General features: G+C 36.1%; 1 protein-coding gene across 1 annotated transcript; it reads right to left on the minus strand.

The window, feature by feature from the left end:
* Positions 1–21,071: 21,071 nt before the first annotated feature.
* Positions 21,072–22,815, minus strand: LOC131597685 (probable CoA ligase CCL8). The gene is made up of 4 exons (XM_058870364.1): positions 22,694–22,815; positions 21,476–22,605; positions 21,229–21,381; positions 21,072–21,116 (listed from the first exon to the last, which is right to left on the minus strand). The coding sequence occupies exons 2-4, from the start codon at positions 21,620–21,622 to the stop codon at positions 21,072–21,074; spliced, it is 345 nt and encodes a 114-aa protein (XP_058726347.1). The 5' UTR covers positions 21,623–22,605; positions 22,694–22,815.
* Between the last annotated feature and the right edge of the window lie 1,285 nt (positions 22,816–24,100).

Here is a 24,100-nt window from a genome sequence, read left to right on the forward strand (position 1 = left end):
TTCAGATTGATGGTGACAGTATAATTACGTCCAGAATTATCCAAGGGATTGATTGTGATGCTTTGTTGTATCTGAATCGCCCTAGAACTTCTTCTACTACCTCACTTTGTTTCACGTTTTTTCTCTTCTTGAACACGGTTCTGTCGACAGCAAAAATCCTCCCCTTTGGCTTGAGCATGTTATGGTTATATAGTGCAATGAATTAGGTTAACAAGAATGAATCAGATCTTTGTCATTATGAAGATTAGAGTGAGAGAGATTCTTGATTGAATTTTGATTGGAAATTTGCTAAAATTTGCACGAACTCTCTCCAATCAATTCTTTGTACGAGATTCCTAATTTTTTGATGAGATATTGGATCCAATTAGGGACCATATATAATCTTTGATTATTTTTAGTATTTTTATTCACTTTAAATTGAATTTAAATGATTAAATTCAAATAAAAATAAATAATAATAATAAAAATAAAATAGAAAGGCTTATGGGTTGTGAATGGTCCATGGATCAAGTTTTAAATTAAAGATTTAGGCCCATTTGCAAAAGAAATCATCTTTGGTCCTTATTTGCTTCATGCATTTTAACAAGAATTGGTCAACTTCAACAAGTCATAACTCCTTCAATTTTTAAGGTATGAAAAATGTTCTAGGACTTTTTGGAAACCTCAAGATGTCCTCTACAAGCCACTTTGGAAGCTTTTTTCTATTTAATGAATTTATCTTGATGATATTGGCTTTGACAAAAAACTGCTTTTAGTTGACCTTCAAAAGGGACCTATAATGTCTTGATCCATATCTCTTAAATGAAGCATGAGATGCCTTAGAGCCATTGATTCATTGATTTTCCTTCAGAACAACAAAACCCTAGTTCTCTGAGCCTTGTTTAGGAGAGAGTGTCTTTGAGCTTTGTACCTTGATTTGAATTGGAATAGGAGAAATAGTATGGGCAAATTTTGGGGTATGACAGCTGCCCCTGTTCAATTATCTTAAACCTGAAGATGTAGAGTGGTTTGTATGCCAGTCGGTATCTGAAGGTGGAAGATGATTGAACACTAGAATACCAAGAAATTTGCCCTATCTGAAGTAGGGACTTTTGTCGGAGATGGGCTTTAAGATGCCATCTAGATGTTGAGACTGAAGTTTTTGGGAAGTAATTGTTTGAATGTTGATCGTATAGTAGATGAATTAGATTTTAGGAGAGTTGTTTGCGTCAGCACTGTTCGTAGTAACTGAATTAGACTTTGGAAGATGATCGTGTCTATACCGTTCGTGATGATAGAATTAGATCTTTTTGTCGTGTCAGTACCATTCGTAATAACTGAATTAGACTTAGGAAACAGTTGATCGTGTCCACACCGTTCGTGATGATGGAATTAGATCTCTGAGAGTTGATCGTGTCAGTACCATTCGTAGTAACCGAATTAGATCTTGGAGAGATAATCGTGTCTACATCGTTCGTGATGATAGAATTAGATTCTCTTGTCGTGTCAGCACTGTTCGTAGTAACTGAATTAGACTGGGAAGGTCAGTGATCGTGTCTACACCGTTCGTGATGATAGAATTAGATCTCTGAGAGTTGACCGTGTCAGTACCGTTCGTAGTAACTGAATTAGATCTTGGAAAGGTGATCGTGTAATTACCGTTCGTGGTAAATGAATTAGATCTTCGAGCGTTGACCGTGTCAGTACCATTCGTAGTAGCTGAATTAGATCTTGGAAATTTGGAGATTTTGTTCATTTGTCGGTACCTGTATCCTGCAATAGGTATAGTTATGCAATGTCATGATGCATGTATTATGTAATGAGTCCCTCAAAATAAATGAGAAACTTTGTATGTTATGGATGAATTCATTACGAGGTAATGTATGCAATGTATGAATACGTTTATGACATATGATATGTGATTTATATAGTCTTGATTGAGAAAATAAATCTCTATGTCCTTGTGATTTTGATGTCTGATCTTATTTGAAAATGCTCAGCTGGGGGTTTATAATTTCTGCTTGGGGATGATCAGTAACTTGATGTTCCCTGATTGGGGGTGAAAGATATTAGTAATCCATGTTGGAGAAGAGCAAAGTGTTGGAGAAACGGTAGTGTTGAAGATGTAAACTCTGTTGGGGAGCCACGTCTTTGTCGGGACGAGAGTATTTGAAGGTATCTTCTTGAAGATTTCTCTGTGGGGATATGATCTTGAAAAATCATCTTTATGGGAAGACGTGGGTTTCTTGAACATTGCCCCCGGTATTATAGTAATTACCATTCCTGGATTTGTATTGATTGGAAAACACCAATAAATATTGATCGAAGCATTGAACATGCCTTGTGTACTTTGCCCCCAGCTAGTAGGAACTTGAAGAGATTCACCTCGCGAGGACTTTATGAAGTGTATATTGTAAGTGACATGCCCCTAGTAATCGTACACTTAGGATGATGCCCCTGACTGTTTGGCTTTTTGAGAGATTCTTGGAATCTTGACTTGATTGCCCCAGATTGATTGGGAAAAACGTGTCATGCCCCTTGTATACGTAAGAGACATTGCTTCTGAAGTGATTTTGTCTGTCGGGATAACTTTTAGTCATTAGTTGTACCCTGTGCAAATTCTTTCTGTTGCTAATATTTGAAATTATGTAGCAGAATATGTTTAATAATGAATTCATGAGATGCAATGCATACGTCTGTCTTGAGTTTTTGAAAAACATTAAAACAGGAGGTGTAAAAGTGTGATATTTGTAAAAACATGCTATTTTTGTATAAGCGAGATATCGACTCAGCATTTTAGTAAACCTTAAGGAGTCGGGATACCTTTTTGGTGACAGTATGCTTCCGAACTAACCATGCTTCAATTAGGACTTTCAAGGGTTGTAACGTGGCTTGGTTCACGGTTTAAGAAACAAAGGATAAAGGCTCAAAATTTGATTGTACCCACCCCTCTTCGTGATGATCTTCAGTCCTAAGCTCAGTTAATTCAACTTATGCATTCAGGTTCTAAGAGACTTTTGGATTTGCACATTTGATAATGATGATGGTTCCCAAGCAAAGAGAACTTTTAAGATGGCAGTCACTTCTTCCTTTTGGTATTCACAACATTGTGTTGTTCAGGAATTTATTGAATTCTCTTCTTTCATCTTTTTGATATCCCTAACTTTTGCCTGAACTGTTTATTTTGAGCTTATAGTCAGCGGGATGCCTTGATTTTTGCCTAAGTCATCTTTTGATTTTTGACTTAGCAGGCTTCTCTTTGTATGTATGTTTTTTCATTCATTTTTTTTGAAAGATATTGACTGCCTTGCTTAATGATTGATGAACCATCATTGGCTTTTGATTGACATCTCCAACACTTCTTTGATGTGTGCGGATGAACGCTTGTGATTGAAACCTTTGTTGAAAAGTGTACTGAATGATTCCCTTAAAATAGAATGCACAGCCAAATTAACTGAGAACTATCCTGCCCTAGGTTATGATCAAGGGTTTTAATTTGTTCAAGAAAGAAAACTTCTACTCCTTAGGCTCAAAGGGGTTGACGAGGGATTAACATCCTTATATCTCCACTGTTTAGGAATTAAAACAATGCCTGTACAACGTCAGCATAGTCTGTTCAAAAGCATACTGTATGAGGTTACGGTATCATTTTCGTCATCCTCCCTTAAAAGGCTTACAACTTAGCAGGAGTTGAATATCACAAAACACATGCAAAGTAAAGACATAATTTAAAATGAGTGATAGCGAAATAATTAATTCAAGACAAGCATATGCAATGCACTGATGGTGATTATTAAAACAGATAATGTCTATCATAATTCGAATGTTTAAACAAACAGGAAAGAAATTGCAAATGAAAGTAAATCTAATGATCTAAAAAGTTCATCCTTCTAAACATTAATCAATCTTGTCGTGACTAGGAATGGGAGTGGTGATCACCACAGGAGTCTTGGGATGATTGAATTCAATTTCACCAGCATCGATCATGTCTTGAATCTTGTTCTTCAATGGCCAACAATCATTTGTATCATGTCCAGGGCTATTGGAATGGTATACGCACCTCGCATTGGGCTTATAGCTAGGAGCGGAAGTGTTGGGCTTTGCAGGAGGATCCCTCACAGTAATCAAGTTTGCTTTCAACAAATATTGTAATGCCTGAGCCAGTGACATGTTGATCTTCGTGAACTGACGCTTAGGTGCATCTGACTTGCGTCTTTGTTGTGGAACTGGTGTAGAGATCAGAGTTGTCCCCACAGATTGGTTGGGTTCATTGTGACCTTTCCGATTGTTCCCAGCATTAGCCATATGAGGTTCCTCAGGTGAGTTGAAATCAATGATCTTATCATCAATGAGGTCTTGGATCTTATTCTTCAATAGCCAGCAATCGTTAGTGTCATGTCCGATGCTGTCGGAGTGGTAAGCACATCTTGCATTAGGATTATACTGATGAGACAAAGTGTTAGGATTCCGAGGAGGATCCCTCAAAGTCATTAGCCCTTTCTTCAGCATCTGTTGCAACGCTTCAGCCAAAGTCATGTTGATCCTTGTGAATTGTCTTTTAGGCGCGTTATGCTTACGTTGTGGTTGTGATGCTGATGTGGAGATCAGAGCTCCCCCAACTTGTTGGTTACGCATAGTATTAGCCATGTAAGGCCCCTTAATTGAATTGAAGTCAATGATCTTGTCGTCAATTAAGTCTTGGATCTTATGCTTCAATGGTCCACAATCCTCTGTGTCATGGCCAGGACTATTTGAATGATAAGCACATCTCGCATGGTACTTATACCCAGGAGCAGGATTTGTAGGAATTGAATATAAAGGTAATAAGGTTATCAAGTTCTGGTCGAGCAGTTGTTGCAGAACTTGATACATCGGTATGTGCAACGGAGTGAATGATCGCTTGGGTTTGGATTTCCATTTACCTTGACCATCTTGTTGCCTACGTTGATCCTTCTCCTTCTCGATCAGAAGTGCCTTTAGTTCTTCTTGCCCCTTGGCCAAGTTAAAGATCATCTCTTGGAATTGGTTGTTCTGAGCTTGGAGATTTTTGACAGATTGTTCAAGGTCCATGATGCTGAAATAAACAGCGAGGGAGGATGAGAGACCTATTGTAAGAAACCTATTATGCGATGTTATGAATGCAAATGCAATATTTTCAAGGATCTTTAGGAATTTAGTTAGCAACTTTAGAAAATGATTTGGTTGCGTCTTTGCCTGAAGAACTCCGACTTTCGTCATGGAACATCTTTCTTTGAGAATCAAGCTCACCATATCGAGTGGGTCATCGCCTCTGATTCGAGATCCTTCTAAATTTGAAAGTATATGGCTAGAGGAAAGTAAATCCTCTTACCCCTAGATAAGTATTGTGTCTTTGAATTAGAAGGTATGTGGCTAGAGGAAAATAAATCCTCTTGCCCCTTGATTAGGACATCAACCTTTGATAGAGGTACCTGAAATTGTGCGCCCTAAATCCCTAAGATCCTTGAAAGGGTTAGTTAAATCATGTTATGCTTATGATGTCATGATGTCATGATGTTATGCGAATGAAGTTCATTTGGCATAGTGTGAGATAGTAAGGACAAACAAGTCCTTTTAACAAAACCTGCAAGGAAATGAAGGTTAGTAGTAAACACAATAAGTCACACAAGTCACGCAAGTCACACAAGTCACACAATTTTTGGCTTAAGGCTTGCATGGAGTCTGATCAGGTGTCCTTTCCAAGGGTGTTTCTATGGATAAGGAGATTTCAGCAACGGGTTCTACAAGTTATCCAGAATTGTCAGCCCTTCTAAAGCACCCTCGGACATGATGCATTCGCACCATGCAATGATACTTTGAGAAAGAACCTATCTGAATTGTAGCATCGGGTAGCGACTAGTTCTTAACATTTGTCAAGAGTAGTCCCCCCACTACGTTCCTAAAGGCCAGGATGGGTTAAGGGTAACTAAAGGTCCTTGAGCTCCGGCGCACCCACAGACACATACATAGACCCCCCTCATTTGAGAAAGGTGTGCATATGCTATGGAGTCCTAACTCAAGTGTGAACTTCATATTGACTCATCTCCCACATATGTGAAAGAGGTCGCCATGACTATGCCACTCCTAATCTTAAGTGTACTTGAATCCGGGTGTAGGATTCGTCCTTCAGTTAATTCCCAAAACAGCCCTGAAAAATAAAGCAAGCAAAGCAAACAATAGAATACAATTAAGTGATCCTAAACTTTTAAGGTAACCCCTCTTTTATCGAAAAATCCCCAGCAGAGTCGCCAGTTCTGTAATACGGTGAACTGACTTTTATAATCGAAATGTGCGGTTGAGCAAGAGTCGCCAGCGACTTTTATTTTATCCAAATATCGGAAAGGCTAAAAGAAACAGGAAAACACCTTTTAAAAAGATTTGAGTTCGGGGGGTAATTATGCAAAGGGAAGGTTTAAAAAGCACCCTTTGCATCCATGGTTTTCCATGGGCTCTTAATTGCTCTGCTCTTTTTTGTTTCATAAATGTAGAAGAAAAAGAATAGGGACTTTAGCTCGTAAATGAGCGTAGCCCTTTTGAAGGTTTATGAGAAAGAATATAAAAAACTTTAGCCAGAGCAAGGCAATTAAAAGCAATTACCTTAAACTTAGATGATAGGTCTCTTTTAGCCTTTCAGGGGAAAGGGTCTATCCTTGCCATAAGAGGGCAGGAAGCCTTTCATTTGGAGGTTGAAGGGTCGTCGAAACATCCTTTGCCATAAGACTGTCCCATGCCATAGAAGGGCAGGTAGTCTAAGGTATGGATCAAAATAAGCCTTATTCGTAGGCAACCAGAGGATACCTCAGCCTTTTCCGTAGGCAACTTCCGAGGGTCGAGGTCATATTTGTGTATCGAAGGCAGCATCATTTAGGGTCGCATGACCTTTATTTATCGAGGCAGCATGGCTGAGGTATCCTCGTATTCGAGGGACATGGCTCATTCTGCAAAAAAACACAAAGGCAACAGGCAACAAGGCAACAGAGAGGTTACCCCAAAAGAGTGCGTGTGTGCAACAATCATGTGGTTCAATTCAGTTATTTATCTTGTAATTAGTGACTCTAATCCAGTTTAAATTTGCACTCCCTAAATTACTACCCACGCAGTATATAAAGCAATAAAGGGGAAGGGAAATTGAAACCAGCGGATCCCCAAAAGGGTTTGGCACAAGTAATAATAAAAGAAAACAAAAAATATTTAGGGTTTAGGGTTACCCATGGCGTAGCTTTGGCATTCGACAAACCCTGAAAAGGTGGGAAAAATGGCAAACAAAAGAGGGTGAGTGCATTATCAGGTTCGGAGGCAAACTTTATTAACTCTTAAAAAACAAAAGAATAAAGAAATTAAAAGTAAATGAATGAAGAGTACTTAGCTTGGCATTGGCCCTGACAGGGTTGGTGGGCAAAGGTTTGCCTGAAGCATTGACTCTGACCATTAAGAACTGAAAGAAGAAACATCAAGGCGTGAGTGTATAGGCAGTTCATTGTCATTAAAAATAAATCCTAATTAAATAAAAGGCAGGAAAATATTTAAATAATTAAAGACTAAAACTTAGCTTTTGAATTCGACGTGGCGCGTTATCGGGAGAAACCCTGTTGGTAACCCTGAAAAAGGCATGAAAGGCACAAAGAAATATCTTCAGTGTATGGATGAACTAAAGATAAACTCGCAAACCCTGATTAGGGTACCAATTAACCATGGTTAATAAAATAAATTACTAATTGAAATAATGCCAATGTTAAATTACTAATTGAAATAATGCCAAAGTTAACGGAGAAAAATCGAGATTTCGAATCAATATATCGACTAAATAAATATTGGATGTAATCCTAATTATTTACTTGGTAACAAAGTCTATTTGAAAATAATATTGAATAATAATAATAATAATAAAAAAACAATTATGAATAAAATCAGGAAAACTCGAATTTTTGATAAAACAAATAATTATGATTTGTTACAACAAAAATAACTTGTTAAGATAAAAGTATAAGAATAATTATGATAGAAACAGAATAAAATAAGAAAATAGAATGTAATGAAAATAAATAATAAAACAAATTAGAGAAACTCAGCTTTGATTCCATGTGGTATGCTGATGTAAGTGCATGATGGACTGGCGCATTCATGATCCTTGGATCAGCGTTGATGGAGATCTGATGGCCAGAAGGCGGTGGCGCATGGTACCCTTTCATGAGGGTTGCGTACAGAATCCTGGGTTTGGTGTTATGTAAAAAATATGGCTGGAGCGAGGGTTCGAACCCCCAATCTAGGCCTCATACGCATACCTCCCTCGCCAACTGCGCCATTCTTCTATACTGTATATAGGATGAACAACAAATATAATATATTCTAATTAGTTACCCAGAAAATAATAAAAAAAAGAACACGCGTGCTTTAGTGTCTTCTTCTTCGTTGGGCTTTCTTGAAAAAACAGAGATACCTAAGGCAACAGTTTTATATCGTGGCCATAGACATTAATCTCCAAAACTTGCAAACGAACATCAAAAAATACCAAATAATAGCATGAATCAATTGTATATAACCTTACGAACCCAATGAAATCATTAATTCGGGCTGAAATTATCTAGAACCCTTATTCCCCAAAATCCCAATCTCGAACCCTAACCATGGCAGCCATTGATTTCTGTACTAGAATTTGCAATTGACGATTCAAACACCATCGGAATAATCATAGGAATATGTATGTATGCTTAAATAACATTAAAAATGGCGTAATTTAACGAATATGGCCAAAGCATAATCAAGCAAACTGTGACTGATATGGTATTGATTCCTTGCGTTCAGATTGATGGTGACAGTATAATTACGTCCAGAATTATCCAAGGGATTGATTGTGATTCTTTGTTGTATCTGAATCGCCCTAGAACTTCTTCTACTACCTCACTTTGTTTCACGTTTTTTCTCTTCTTGAATACGGTTCTGTCGACAGCAAAAATCCTCCCCTTTGGCTTGAGCATGTTATGGTTATATAGTGCAATGAATTAGGTTAACAAGAATGAATCAGATCTTTGTCATTATGAAGATTAGAGTGAGAGAGATTCTTGATTGAATTTTGATTGGAAATTTGCTAAAATTTGCACGAACTCTCTCCAATCAATTCTTTGTACAAGATTCCTAATTTTTTGATGAGATATTGGATCCAATTAGGGACCATATATAATCTTTGATTATTTTTAGTATTTTATTCACTTTAAATTGAATTTAAATGATTAAATTCAAATAAAAATAAATAATAATAATAAAAATAAAATAGAAAGGATTATGGGTTGTGAATGGTCCATGGATCAAGTTTTAAATTAAAGATTTAGGCCCATTTGCAAAAGAAATCATCTTTGGTCCTTATTTGCTTCATGCATTTTAACAAGAATTGGTCAACTTCAACAAGTCATAACTCCTTCAATTTTTAAGGTATGAAAAATGTTCTAGGACTTTTTGGAAACCTCAAGATGTCCTCTACAAGCCACTTTGGAAGCTTTTTTCTATTTAATGAATTTATCTTGATGATATTGGCTTTGACAAAAAACTGCTTTTAGTTGACCTTCAAAAGGGACCTATAATGTCTTGATCCATATCTCTTAAATGAAGCATGAGATGCCTTAGAGCCATTGATTCATTGATTTTCCTTCAGAACAACAAAACCCTAGTTCTCTGAGCCTTGTTTAGGAGAGAGTGTCTTTGAGCTTTGTACCTTGATTTGAATTGGAATAGGAGAAATAGTATGGGCAAATTTTGGGGTATGACAATTATGCTTTGAGATCAAATCAGAAACTAGGGTTTGAAAACATATGCAACGAAAGAGATGCGCAAAAGAGAGAGAGAAAAGAAATGAATATGAAGCGGGTTGTTTAAACAATTTGTAAAGAAAAAGAGATAAAAGAAACTGTTTAAAAAAAATCAATATGTATTAAATGAGAAATGACGTTAGGAGAGAGAGAACGTGGTAAATGAAATGATTTAACACAGTTACCTAGGTCGGCGTCTTTTCAACTGCACGCTTTGTACCAACCGTACAGACACGTGTTCATCATCAGAAAGTAGATGACAACTGTATCTTTCTGAAAGATTTTACGCCTTCAGATTCTGATCACTGCTTCTGATTGTCATTCTTAAGAGTTGATCTTGTTCTGATTGGATCATCTTTCTTTCCAAGGATCACATCTTCTGAATGAGCTGAAGCAAGTCTAGGTGATCTTCTGACTGTTGGTTCTTCAGAAATCCTGAGATTCTCTAAAGATGCAGCAACTTGATCTTCTGATCCATTTCTTCTGAGACTATCAGCTTCTGCAGCTTTGCTTCTTGGTTCTACTGCTTCTGATATATCAATATCAAAATCTGCAAAATTCTCAAACTGCTTTGGTTTTTCAAGACCAAGCTTATCATCAAACCTGATATTGATTGATTCTTCTACAATCAATGTTTCAGTATTGTATACTCTGTAGCCTTTAGAGCGTTCAGAATATCCAAGAAGGAAACACTTTTGTGCTTTAGAATCAAACTTACCAAGATGATCTTTAGTATTCAGAATAAAACATACACATCCAAAAGGATGAAAATATGAAATGTTGGGCTTTCTGTTCTTCCACAATTCATAAGGAGTCTTATTTAGAATAGGTCTGATAGAGATTCTATTCTGAATATAACACGCAGTGTTTATTGCTTCTGCCCAGAAATGCTTAGCCATATTGGTTTCATTGATCATGGTTCTGGCCATTTCTTGTAGAGTCCTATTCTTTCGCTCTACAACTCAATTTTGTTGTGGAGTTCTAGGACAAGAGAAATCATGGGTAATACCATTTTCTTTGAATAACTCCTCAAAGAATCTGTTCTCAAATTTGCCACCATGATCACTTCTAACCTTTATGATTTTACACTCTTTCTCAGATTGGATCTGAGTGCAGAATTCAAAGAACACTGAATGAGACTCATCCTTGTGTTTTAAGAACTTTACCCATGTCCAGCGGCTATAATCATCAACGATGACTAATCCATATTTCTTCCCTCTGACAGATGCTGTTTTGACTGGGCCAAACAGATCAATGTGCAAGAGTTCTAACGGCCTTGAGGAAGAGACAACATTCTTAGACTTGAATGCAGGTTTGGAGAACTTGCCCTTCTGACATGCTTCACAAAGAGCATCTGATTTGTATTTCAGATTAGGGAGTCCTCTGACAAGATTTAGTTTGTTAATCTGAGAAATCTTTCTCAAACTAGCATGTCCTAATCTTCTGTGCCAGACCCATTGCTCTTCAGAAACAGACATAAGACAAGTCACCTTCTGATTCTTAAGATCCTGAAGATCTGTCTTATAAACGTTGTTCTTTCTCTTGCCTGTAAATAGGATTGAGCCATCCTTCTGACTTACAGCCTTGCAAGACTTTTGATTAAAGATTATGTCATAACCATTGTCACTTAATTGACTTATGGACAATAAGTTATGCGTTAATCCTTCTACAAGAAGTACATTAGTTATGGAAGGAGAGTTACCAAGACTTATGGTTCCAGAGCCAATGATTTTGCCCTTCTGATCTCCTCCAAACTTGACTTCTCCACCTGGTTTAAGCACCAGGTCTTGGAATGTAGACCTTCTTCCCGTCATGTGTCGCGAGCACCCAGAGTCCAGGTACCATGACATTTTGCTTTTTGTCCTCTTTGCCGCCAAGGATATCTCTTCAGAATCTGATTCTGATGTAGATTCTGATCCATCATCTTCTGTAGCCATCAGCGCGAAGTTGGCTTGTTCTCCTTCAGAGTCTGATTCTGATTCTGATTCAGAATCATCCCATGTTGCCATAAGACCTTTCTTCTTATGAAACTTCTTTTTGGGATTCTCCTTCTGAAGTTTTGGACATTCGTTCTTGTAATGTCCAGGCTCATTGCACTCGTAGCAGACAGCCTTCTTCTTGTCAGATCTTCTGTCACCAGAAGATTCTCCACGTTCAAATCTCTTTGAACTTCTGAAGCCTCTGAACTTCCTTTGCTTGCTCTTCCAGAGTTGGTTTACCCTTCTGGAGATCATGGACAGTTCATCTTCTTCTTCAGATTCTGATTCTTCAGGATCTTCTTCTCTAGCCTGAAAAGCGTTAGTGCATTTTTTAACATTAGATTTTAATGCAATAGACTTACCTTTCTTCTGAGGCTCGTTTGCATCCAGCTCTATTTCATGGCTTCTCAAGGCACTGATAAGCTCTTCCAAAGAAACTTCATTCAGATTCTTGGCAATCTTGAATGCAGTCACCATTGGACCCCATCTTCTGGGTAAGCTTCTGATAATCTTCTTTACATGATCAGCCTTGGTGTAGCCTTTATCCAGAACTCTTAATCCAGCAGTTAGCGTTTGAAATCTTGAGAACATCTTCTCAATGTTTTCATCATCCTCCATCTTGAAGGCTTCATATTTCTGGATTAGAGCAAGAGCTTTAGTCTCCTTGACTTGAGCATTTCCCTCATGGGTCATTTTCAATGACTCATATATATCATAGGCAGTTTCCCTGTTAGATATCTTCTCATACTCAGCATGAGAGATAGCATTCAGCAAAACAGTCCTACATTTATGATGATTCTTGAAAAGCTTCTTCTAATCATCATCCATTTCTTGCCTGGTAAGCCTTACGCCACTAGCTTTCACTGGATGTTTGTAACCATCCATCAGAAGATCCCATAGTTCACCATCTAGACCAAGAAAGTAACTTTCCAGTTTATCTTTCCAGTATTCAAAGTTTTCACCATCAAATACTGGTGGTCTAGTATAACCATTGTTACCATTATATTGCTCAGCAGAGCCAGATGTAGATGCAGATGTATTTGTTGAAATTTCACCAGCCATCTTATGCTGAAGCGTTTTTCTCTTCCTGAATCTTTTCTAAACACTGTTAAGTGCTTGCACCTTAGAACCGGCGCTCTGATGCCAATTGAAGGATAGAAAAACACTTAGAAAGGGGGGGTTTGAATAAGTGTAGTCTAAAAACTAGAACGATAAAAACAAATTGCACAGTTATTTTTATCCTGGTTCGTTGTTAACTAAACTACTCTAGTCCACCCCCACGGAGTGATTTACCTCACCTGAGGATTTAATCCACTAATCGTAACAGATTACAATGGTTTTCCACTTAGCCCACGACTAAGTCTTCTAGAGTATCCTGATCACAACCTGATCACTCTAGGAACAAATGCTTAGACACAAGCTAAGACTTTCTTAGAGTACCCTGACCACCACGTGATCACTCTAATTACAACTGCTTAGACACAAGCTAAGACTTCCTAGAGTATCCTGATCAACACTTGATCACTCTAGTTACTTACAAATTAATGTAATCAATTCTAAGAGTATTACAAATGCTTCTGAAAAGCTATAATCACAACAGTGATATTTCTCTTAACGTTTAAGCTTAATCTCACTAATATATTACAACAGCAATGTAGTGAGCTTTGATGAAGATGAAGTTTCTGAACTTTGAGTTGAACAGCATTTCAGCAAGTTTTTCAGAATAAGTTCTTTCAAAATTGTTAACCTTGCTTCTCATCAGAACTTCATATTTATAGGCGTTTGAGAAGATGACCGTTGGGAGCATTTAATGCTTTGCGTGTTCCGTACAGCATTGCATTTAATGTTTCACGCTTTTGTCAACTACCTCGAGCCTTGTTCACGCTGTGTCTACTGACGTTGCCTTTAATAGCTTCCAACGTTCCTTTTGTCAGTCAGCGTAGCCTGCCACCTGTACTTTCTTCTGATCTGATGTTTGTGTATACAACGTTTGAATATCATCAGAGTCAAACAGCTTGGTGCATAGCATCTTCTTGTCTTCTGACCTTGAAGTGCTTCTGAGCGTGATACCATGAGAACTTCAGTGCTTCTGCTTCTGAACTCAAGTTCTTCTGATGCTTCCATAGACCCATGTTCTGATTCTGCCTTGACCATCTTCTGATGTCTTGCCAGACCATGTTCTGATGTTGCATGCTGAACCTTCTGAGACAAAGCTTCTGAGCGCTGATTTGTGCATACTCTTTATATATTTCCTGAAAAGGAAATTGCAATGTATTAGAGTACCACATTATCTCACACAAAATTCATATCCTTGTTATCATCAAAACTAAGAATATTGATCAGAACAAATCTTGTTCTAACAATATATATATATATATATATATATATATATATATATATATATATATATATATTTAACAAAAATATTGATCAATATAAAATTAACAATAATATTGATGATTAGAATCTAATTAATTACAATTAAGGCCAAGTTGGTAGAGAGATTGAAATATTTCTATGAACATACATCATGTCAGTCAGCTTTATTTCTAGTTGAACATACACCAATTAAGCACCTACAATTCATGAAACTGGTCTCAGACTGCTGCTCTGGAAGTTGAAGTTTCTAAACCGAGAACACGTCGAATGATCTTTGTCTTTCTCTTAATGTCATTGCATTGGGCAAAATACTCATGCCTTAAAACTTCTTCAATTCTAATCCTACTCCTTGGGTTCACTGTTAGACACTTGTCTATTTAATCAAGATCAAGATAATTCATCTTCACAGACTTCTGACATGTAGTTCCTTGCTCCCACAAGTCATACAACAACCGTGTCACATAAAGCTTCTGCTGCGCAACTCTGATAATTCTTCTTTAAGTCACTGTCCTCGTTAAAATTCCGTCAACTGTATAGTTTACAAATTTTCAATCCACTGCAGACTTGCTTTAATTCTCATCAGCACACCATTGCTCACTTGGTACTTCTAATCTTTCCCTTTTGCGACATTCACTTGAGCAAAACTCACTACCCCAGATTGTTCACTTCGTCAAACTCTTACTCAACCACTCCTCTCATCAAGTTAAACAAACTGATGTGCGACCATCTTCACGATAAAATATAAATACTCTTTCCCTACTATTAAGATAGAAAGACAAAGCTATAACATCCAACACGATTTTCGTCTACCATTAACAATGGATTGAGGGTGATCAGTTCCCCAATTTGCCAATTAGTATCCGACAACCTTAGTGGAGTATAAATCGTTTTTACATCAAAATAATGTCCTTTCCGAATTTCCACTTAAATTCAATAACACGACGTAATCCAATGATTCACTTTGGGTTTTCACAACTCCCACAACATCTTACCTTATTAATCGATTTTGTCGTTGAGACACCGACGTCCAAACATAATACAAAAGTTTGATTCATAATCACTTAGCATCACACAATTTTTTTTTTCTGAACCGAAGTCATCCTCACGATAAACTGGCGATAGAAATTCCATACAGTCCTTCTTTTATACACACCGCCACTTTTGGCATCCCAAATACGACTTCTATCATCCCTAAGTCTGAATTTTTCTTTGCTACTACTTCACTCTTCCTTAAAAATCATCAGTACTCAAATCATCTTTAATACCGAACATCTGTTTATCTCATCTTAATCATCAACAACAAGTTTTGCTTAACTTCGCTTCAGACATTTGCGGTAATAACCATTCTTATTCAACATGCTTACACATTTCCATAAGGTAGAATACAACTTCACCTGTTCATAGGTTCAAACAGTACGTCCAACTGATACTCGAAACCCAAGATACAAATCTCTGACGTTAATTTGAATTGTAAACATCGACGTCAAGCATCAACAATTTTTATGTTATCTCCCAAATTCCTCAAATAACTTCGACGACAAACTGCACCCCATCCCAACATCATCACGTCAAAATCAAATCTATTACGACTGCGGCAATCATTCTTATAATACACTTCATCTCGTTATCTTTCTGGCGCTTCAAACGGAGTTCAAATCAGATATCCAAAACTCAAGTTACGCGCATTCTCGAGTTCCAACTCGGGTTTGCGATTCACAACACTTCATACATCGACTATGTCCATTAATCACTTATACGAGTCTAACATAAAGTCTATCGCAACTTTATCACTTTAACACTTGTCAAACACCGGCATCAGACGCAAAGGTTAAACACACTGACAAGTTCTCAGTCCTCAACCGTGCTGAACATCGCCACTCTCTAACTTCTGTCTCCCAAAATTATCCTTAACTTCACATTGTCTTCGACTCTGGTTAACATCCAAAACTCTCAACAACACTTGCATCGTCGCTTGTTGATAACATACCTGACCATCCCTTACAACAGAAACATCTTCGAGAAGCAAAACTTCTCCCCCACTTGGAATCAAGCCAATTCCTGCAACAAAACAAACAAGTACGGACAGTGTTTCACACACGTGTCGTGTACTAAAGACTAAAACACTGACAGCATTCAACTATCGCACAACTCAACAAACTCGACAACTTGGCCGGACGGACCGACCTGCTCTGATACCACTAATGTAACACCCCATTTCTACCCGGAAAATATATATAAATCAGAGTTTTTAAAATTTCTCAATAAACAAATGAGGCGTCACATGATCAAAACAAAACAAATCAACTCGTCGCATACGGCGGATACATAGCACCTTTGAAACAAAATAACTTATTTTATTAAAACACAGCAGAATCACTTAAACAAGTATTCAATAAAATATCTTCAGTTAACTTATCATTTTGTTCAACCAAGATAACACAATTAAACAACAACATCATGAATGACATAAATCGTTCCCCCCAGAGTGCTACGTATCAGAGCGACAACCGACTCGAGTAACGGCAACTAAATCTTCATACTTGAATACCTGCACGTTACCAATATAAAGGCAACGGCGAAACAAGAGAAAAGGGTGAGATATCAAATCATATAAGTGGGCGCATGATAAATTGTATATTAGGATTCAGGCATATAAAATCATCACATCACAAGTATCAATAGCTACTATACACATCATACTTCTACAGTTCATTAATCTCACATACTTTTCATCACACAACAAGTCATAATCATGTAAATAGTATCATCTAATAAATTTCACATATTCAAGTAAGCACAAAATTCAATAGTATAATACTCAAAAGATTCAATACTATTATCCCAAATATATACACAATCCATCATTATCACATATTCACACGTTTAACCAATTATATATCAAAACATCACCAATTTCAATTATCACATCTCATGTACACATGACAATCACATAAATGCATATATTCAAACATCACTTAACCTCAATGTGACTCAATGCAAGACATGTGACTCTATGCATGTGGTACCCAATGTGGACCCAAAGTTCCACCGCTTCCGATTCATATAGAATCTAGCCACGCTTCAGATCCGGACAAGACCAAAGCCACCAAATGTAAACATATAGTTTACCGCTTTCCGAATTCACTCTAGAATCCAAGCCCCGCTTTTGTTTCAAAGCAAACCACCTTTGTTTCAAGGCACACCATGACATGAATGCATGTACAATGTTGACAAACATATGCAATTAAGATCATCTCTACCATCTTAATATTTAGCATATCACAATAATTCAACTCGATGAATTATCCACCAATTGTACACAACATTCACAACACATACATATCATTCACATATAAAAGGTCAATTAATCAATTACGATTCACAAAATCCAATTAACACTAGTAACCATACTATCTCATGTTAATTCTCATTTTGCCAATTATATATGAACATACACATTTAAAATCAAGCAATTAATCATTAAAATTAATGCTATCCAACTACCCACAGAGAATCAATATCAAAACAACATCATTGACATAATAATATATATTTCTCAACATACATATTCAAGTCAAAACACAATTACGGATAAATTCTCAAAATATCGTAATTTACCGACAAACCAAATAGTTAATCTAATTCCAAATTATATTCTAATCAATTAAACACATTGAAATTAATTCAACTATTAATTTAACCAATTAATATCAAACTATATTAATTTATTTCACTTCAATTTCTACTCCATTTCCAATTTCTAGCATTCTATTGCTCAAAACCATTTTTATTGAAAAGAATATCACGCTAGCTTTCTAACGCCTCGAACGGAGACTCAAACGGAGTTACGGTTCAAAAGATATGAATTGTTAAAGTTCCAATGAAAAAAACAAACACCGACGTTATACACTGACAACTCTAAACATGTCAGAATTACTCAAAACAAATAAAAATATGACTCTTAATGATTCAAAACAACTCTGACAACTTATTGTCGACTCTAACAACTCTATTGACAACTCTAACAACTCTATTGACAATTCTATTAAATTATTATAATTTATTTATAAAAGAATATTTAAACCAAACACAGTTTCAGTCGATTCGTAAAATATCACAATTTCAACAAAATAACACCACCATGTTAATCTACTAATTAAGCTTAGCTACCACGTCAATTTTCACCAAATTCCGGGCAACTAATTATACCTCTTAATTTGACTATTTCGATCAAATGAGTCTGATTTGTATTATATAATTTCTAGTGACTAAAGTTATATACCTTATATGCCTTAAAATTTCTACTGACTAAACTTTTATATAAATCCAAAACGTGATTCTTTAATAAAATATTTTATTTAACTTACTAACTAAACTTATATATCTTATCATATGTATGCATAATCAGTATACAAGAAAAACAAGCAAAACTAGTGGGTATGCAAGGGGCGGACGTCTCCATTAAGGTGAGTTACAGTACCAAATGCCATAGAAGAAAATAGTGGAACGGAAATAAAGAATATATACAGCACACATCAGAATTGTATCAAAGTTAAAGGATAATATAACTTAATGGGGTACCGCTCGACAACCTTCCTTCATCCAAAATGCCGCCTGTCACAGGGGCTCCTTGCGTATCAACACGGCAATTTCAACAATAACAGTGAGCAATTTATAAAAAGCACAACATTTTAACATTATTCCATATCTCAATTTCAAAGTTTCGGTAACTTCTTAACACAACACAAGCAAAATCTAACCCCTAATTTCCAACAACAAATAATCACAAGCAAATGCAATAAATCTACACACCCAAATTCCCCACATACAATTGTTCATGAGCCTCGTTATAGGAAGAGAACCCCACCCTTACCTTATCAATTGAAGCAACTCAACGGGTCTCCAATTTGACACCATGGATGGAAGTTTCTAAGCTTTGTTCTTCTCCTTCAAACTTGCCTCTTTCTCTTCTATTCTTCTTTTCTCCAAAAATGACAACTATTCTTTCTCCTCTCTAAAACCCTAATTTATCATTTCAATTGGGCTTAGATAACAATTCTTCACAACCAATTTAGGCCCAATAACATAAATGACCCGAAATAACCAACACATCACTTTATAATATTCCGTCGATATAATAAATTCCGACTTGTAATAAATAATATTATTCTTAATATTATTTTCCGACTTCAATTTAATAATTCCAAATGTGCCCTTAAATAACACCGACAATACAAATTCGACCAATATATCATATTTCCGGTCTAATCTTAATTACTCAGAAAATTCCCAAAACTTCAAATATTATTCAAATAATATTTCTAGTACTGAAATTATCAAAAATCTTGATTAAATATCGATCCGCTATCCCGAACTAATACTGACTAAATCGTCTCAAAATACGAAAACTTCACTAAACACTCTGAACGCCTACATTAAGAGAATAATCGAATTTCCGGGCGTTACATTTCTAAATGGTCTCAACCTCCTTTTCTTTTCCTTGATGATACAGCACATGAACACAAATGTCATAGCTTAAGGTCCAATTGAGCCAAAAAAAAAGAGAAGCATAGAAGAGAGAAGATTAGAAGGGAGTCACCAACAAGGAAATTACATACCGCACAAGGAATTCATTATTTTAAATTATGGATTATACATTTGCAAAGCTTAATGAATAATAACTCTATACAGGTGTTTTCATTGATGGGAAAATATTCCAAAACCGCATAGTCTAATCCCCAGCATCTGTCACAATTGTCTGCAATTGTATAATTCAACATTAGATTAAAATAAAGTAAAGTTCATGTACAATAATAAACACATGGTTTTACTATAATATAATAAAAGGTTAATAGACATTTGCCTCCCCGCCATATAGGTGTGTTTCGGTTTACCCCCTATTAATTTTTTTTTTTGAATTGCCCCCCCTGTATTTTTAGGGTACCCCCTAAGCGTGTAAAAAATAGTGAAAAACCAGGGGGTAAATCAAAAAAACAAGGTTACAGGGGTTCCTAGGGGGGATAAATCATAGAGATTTTCATATTTCAAGGGGGCAATCCAAAAAAAAAATTAATAGGGGGATAAATCGAATCTCGCCTATATGGCAGGGGGGCAAATGTCTATTAACCCTATAATAAAAATGTATCATGTTATGTGGATATTAATACCTGGCCATCAGGAGACATTGCAACCTTAAAAACAAATCCATATGGTTATTTTATTTTTATTAATAATATTTTCTGGTTGGAATTGAACTCTCGAAGTAAACATGGCTTCCAGTGTCAACCGAGTTCAATTGGTGGCCATTTGTAGTTTTCCAGAAGCGAATACACCTATCAGCAGTTCCACCTCCAGACACAAGAAGGTTGCTCTGGTGAGGCGACCAAGCAATGGCCTTCACAGCAGCAGTGTGCTCCGTAAGTCTCAAAGTTGGTGTCTGAGAGTGCTGATTCCATACCAACAGTTGCTCATATAATAACTACGCACATTTGTAATGATAGTATGCATATGTGGAATCTGTATCAATTTGGTCTATACTTTAGTCTGAAAATATTGAAACTTATCAGTATGTACCGATATAGATTAGCATATAATTTAGTCTTATAATATGACAATTTATCGGTATGTACCTGTTTAATTTATCCAATAGCTAAGTCTTATAATATGACAATATAGTAGCATGTACCTATTCAATTTAGCCTATAATTATGCAACCTTGGGTCCGACACTAATAAAGAATCTAACACTAATAGACTTGTAAGAACTTAGTATAACATTGGTAGAGTATGGGTTAAATTGAAACTAGTACTTTAATCATCATGCATAGATTGTAATCCAACTAGAACTTTTTATGTTTCTCTATCTATTCTTCCTAGGAGTTTAGACATTATCTCCCTCTCTATACCGAACTAGTACTTTAATCATCACTATGATCTTCGGTACTCAGTATTGCAGACACATCCTATAATCAAATTTCAACAAAGATTCAATCCAAGGTTAAAGCATATGTTAAACAAACAAAAGAAAAGGATGTCTCATGTAAGAAATAAAAAGAGAGAGATTCCAACACATACCGAATTATTTATCACATACATGAGCTCTACTTCTGGAAAGCTGAGTGCAAGTGGAACAGCAACACCTCCGCTAAACCAAATTGCAAGTATTCCGACAACAAATTCTGCAGACGGTTTGGCTACAATTTCTACTCGAGCTCCTGCAAGATTTCCCTAGAAAATAACATAATTGTTTTTAGCACAAGCGCTTACGTATAAGTATAAGTTGTTTTTAAAATAAAAGGAAACCAAAGGTATAGCTCACTACCTTGCCATCATTTTCACACAAGAGATTAGATAGCTTTTGTGCCGATGAAATGAGTTGACTGTAACTATAACTCTTCTGATCAACTCTGATAGCAACACTTTCATAAGTCGCAACTTCTTGTTTCGCTATTGCTTTGAAGATGTCCATAAATGTAGTCGATTGAGATGCGATATAAAAGGAAGAAACAATCAAATAACTTTACATTTGAAATTGTTAGATACAAAGCAATGTCTACATTATAAAGACTAAAGAAGAAACATATTTTTTCAGTATTTTTCTCAAGGGACTACAACTCAATAAACTGATAACTGCTCAAAATCGAGACGGCCCTTCTAGAAAGATATCAGCGTAGACTCTAACAACCTTAACCAACCAACAAAATAACTTCTATATCAATTTTTAACTACTCTAACCTATATTATCTTATATCCTAACAGTTGCATGCACAAATAATAGTTCCAAACAATTCAGATTTGCATGATAATCAATGTGTTGGGAATTCAAGTGAGTTTGGAACCCTACAACTGTTAAGGATAAGACAGATAAACATAAAAATGAGAATTTTTAACCAACCTTCCCAATTCAGATCCTGAATTGCATGACATTGTTAAGTTAGTTCCAAAATTATGAGAAATTGCAACAACTACAAAAATTCCAAAAGCTGCAAACTGTCTGTCGTCTTAATCCATACCAACACTCACAGGACTGATTTAACAATCATAATTAAAAAGAATTGAACCAAATTGTTTGTAGGTTTCAATTTTTCGGTATTTTAATCATCATGCATAGATTGCAATCCAACTAGTACTTTTTATGTTTCTCTAAATAGTCTCCCTAGGAGTTTAGACATCATCTCCCTCTCTATACCCAACAATGTTTTCTTTATGTGTATCAAACCTACACAAAAGATAATTCTGACTCATTCAAACATGGTTACAATGGATTTGTCCCTTTATAGTAAGAAAGTTGCATTGAAAAATTCACTGAGATTGTTCATAAGCACAACACACTCAGAGTAAAATGGAAACATATACTTACGCTAGTTTTATTTGGGAATAAGCCTTTGCATAGATCATCTTTATTTTCAGCATCTTAACTTCATAAGGCCCCAAGTCACAAAGCTTAGTCAGCTGAAAGACACACAAATATACATGTTAACTATGATTTCATATGTTTAGAATAGGTGATATTGTTAGCAATTTATAGGTTCATACTCACTTTTCTGTTTGAAGCACTCCATAGATAAACACAAGTGCCAAGCCCCACTGCTAGAGTATTTTGTGAGGACCAGTCCACAAGATTCAAGTAAAAGTCATTTTGAAGTGAAGGCACATCCAAAAACTGCACATACCATGTTAAATTTTAGCATCAACATTAAACAATCACTATTAACTCTATGAATTTTTCTTACAGAATCAAATACAAACCCTCTTAAACTATAAATACTTAAACTTGCAAAGACTTTTGAACTTGAAAGTTGTACAGTAGACACTCTTTTGATTCTACTAGAGTTCAAAAAAATCAACACTAAACCAAATTGTCAATTGATGGTTGTCATGAGTGGAAATTGAGCTATGCTATATATTATTCTAAGAGGTTTAGGAGGAGTAGCAGACTCATTAGAGAAAACGGAATGATGTCCAAAAATTGAAGGCGAATTCGACGAAAAAGGCGAAGAAGGGTTAGATTTGTACGCAGAGAAAAGAGAAAGGTGAAGGTTGGGAAGAAGAATCGTACACAGGAGATGGCGCGCTACCCAATCCCTTAGTTCTCTCTACAGTGTGACTTTCTTCTTCTCGAACCCTATTGTGCTTCGTTTTTTCACAACTAGGGTTTCGTTTTCCCTTTTAGAATTTTTGTTAATCTCTGTAAAAATCAAACAAATTAGGTTACTAAAAAATGATGTTGAACAAAAACTAACATGAATCGAAAAGCGGAGACAGAGAGGATCAAACGGAGACGAAAAGGAGATATCGCTGGAGATGGAGGCCGCGCTGCCATTTGTGATGAAAAGAGAATAAGGCAATGTTAGTTGTTGTTGTCGATCGAAGGAGAGGAATCGGCTGCACCACCATCACCGTTCACGATCTTCTCTTGAAGGAGGGAGGGAGTTTTGGATTTCACTATCTCTAACCCTGTTTCCATTTGTGAACGAAAACTAACATTAAATTGTATTCACATTTTTAACTTTTTTTTTAATCTAAAAAAAATTAAGGAAAGGGAAACTAAAAAAAAAAGAGGGAAATTCTGGCGGGTTATATTTTTTTGGGTTTGGACCACAATTTGAAGTGAAAATTATAATGTCGCGGTTTTACTATTGCGGCTTAAACTATCTGCAGTTTGTTAACCGTAGCAAATGATGAAAAGGCCACAGTTTCAAAAAGAGAGCCTTATATCTTTTTTATATTTTTAGTTGTTTATTAGTGTTTTAGCACAAAAATAAAGTATGGTCCAAGTGGACAAAAAGAAAATAGAGGAAACATAAACAGTACGTCCAAATGGACAAAGAGAAAATAGCAGAAACATAAAGATACGTCCAAATAGACAAAGAGAAAATAGCGGAAACATAAATATGATGAAATAATAAAATAAAGCAATAAAGCGAGAAATATAAAGAGCAATATA

This window comes from Vicia villosa, linkage group LG4, assembly GCF_029867415.1.
Source record: "Vicia villosa cultivar HV-30 ecotype Madison, WI linkage group LG4, Vvil1.0, whole genome shotgun sequence".
Classification (NCBI taxonomy): domain Eukaryota; kingdom Viridiplantae; phylum Streptophyta; class Magnoliopsida; order Fabales; family Fabaceae; genus Vicia; species Vicia villosa.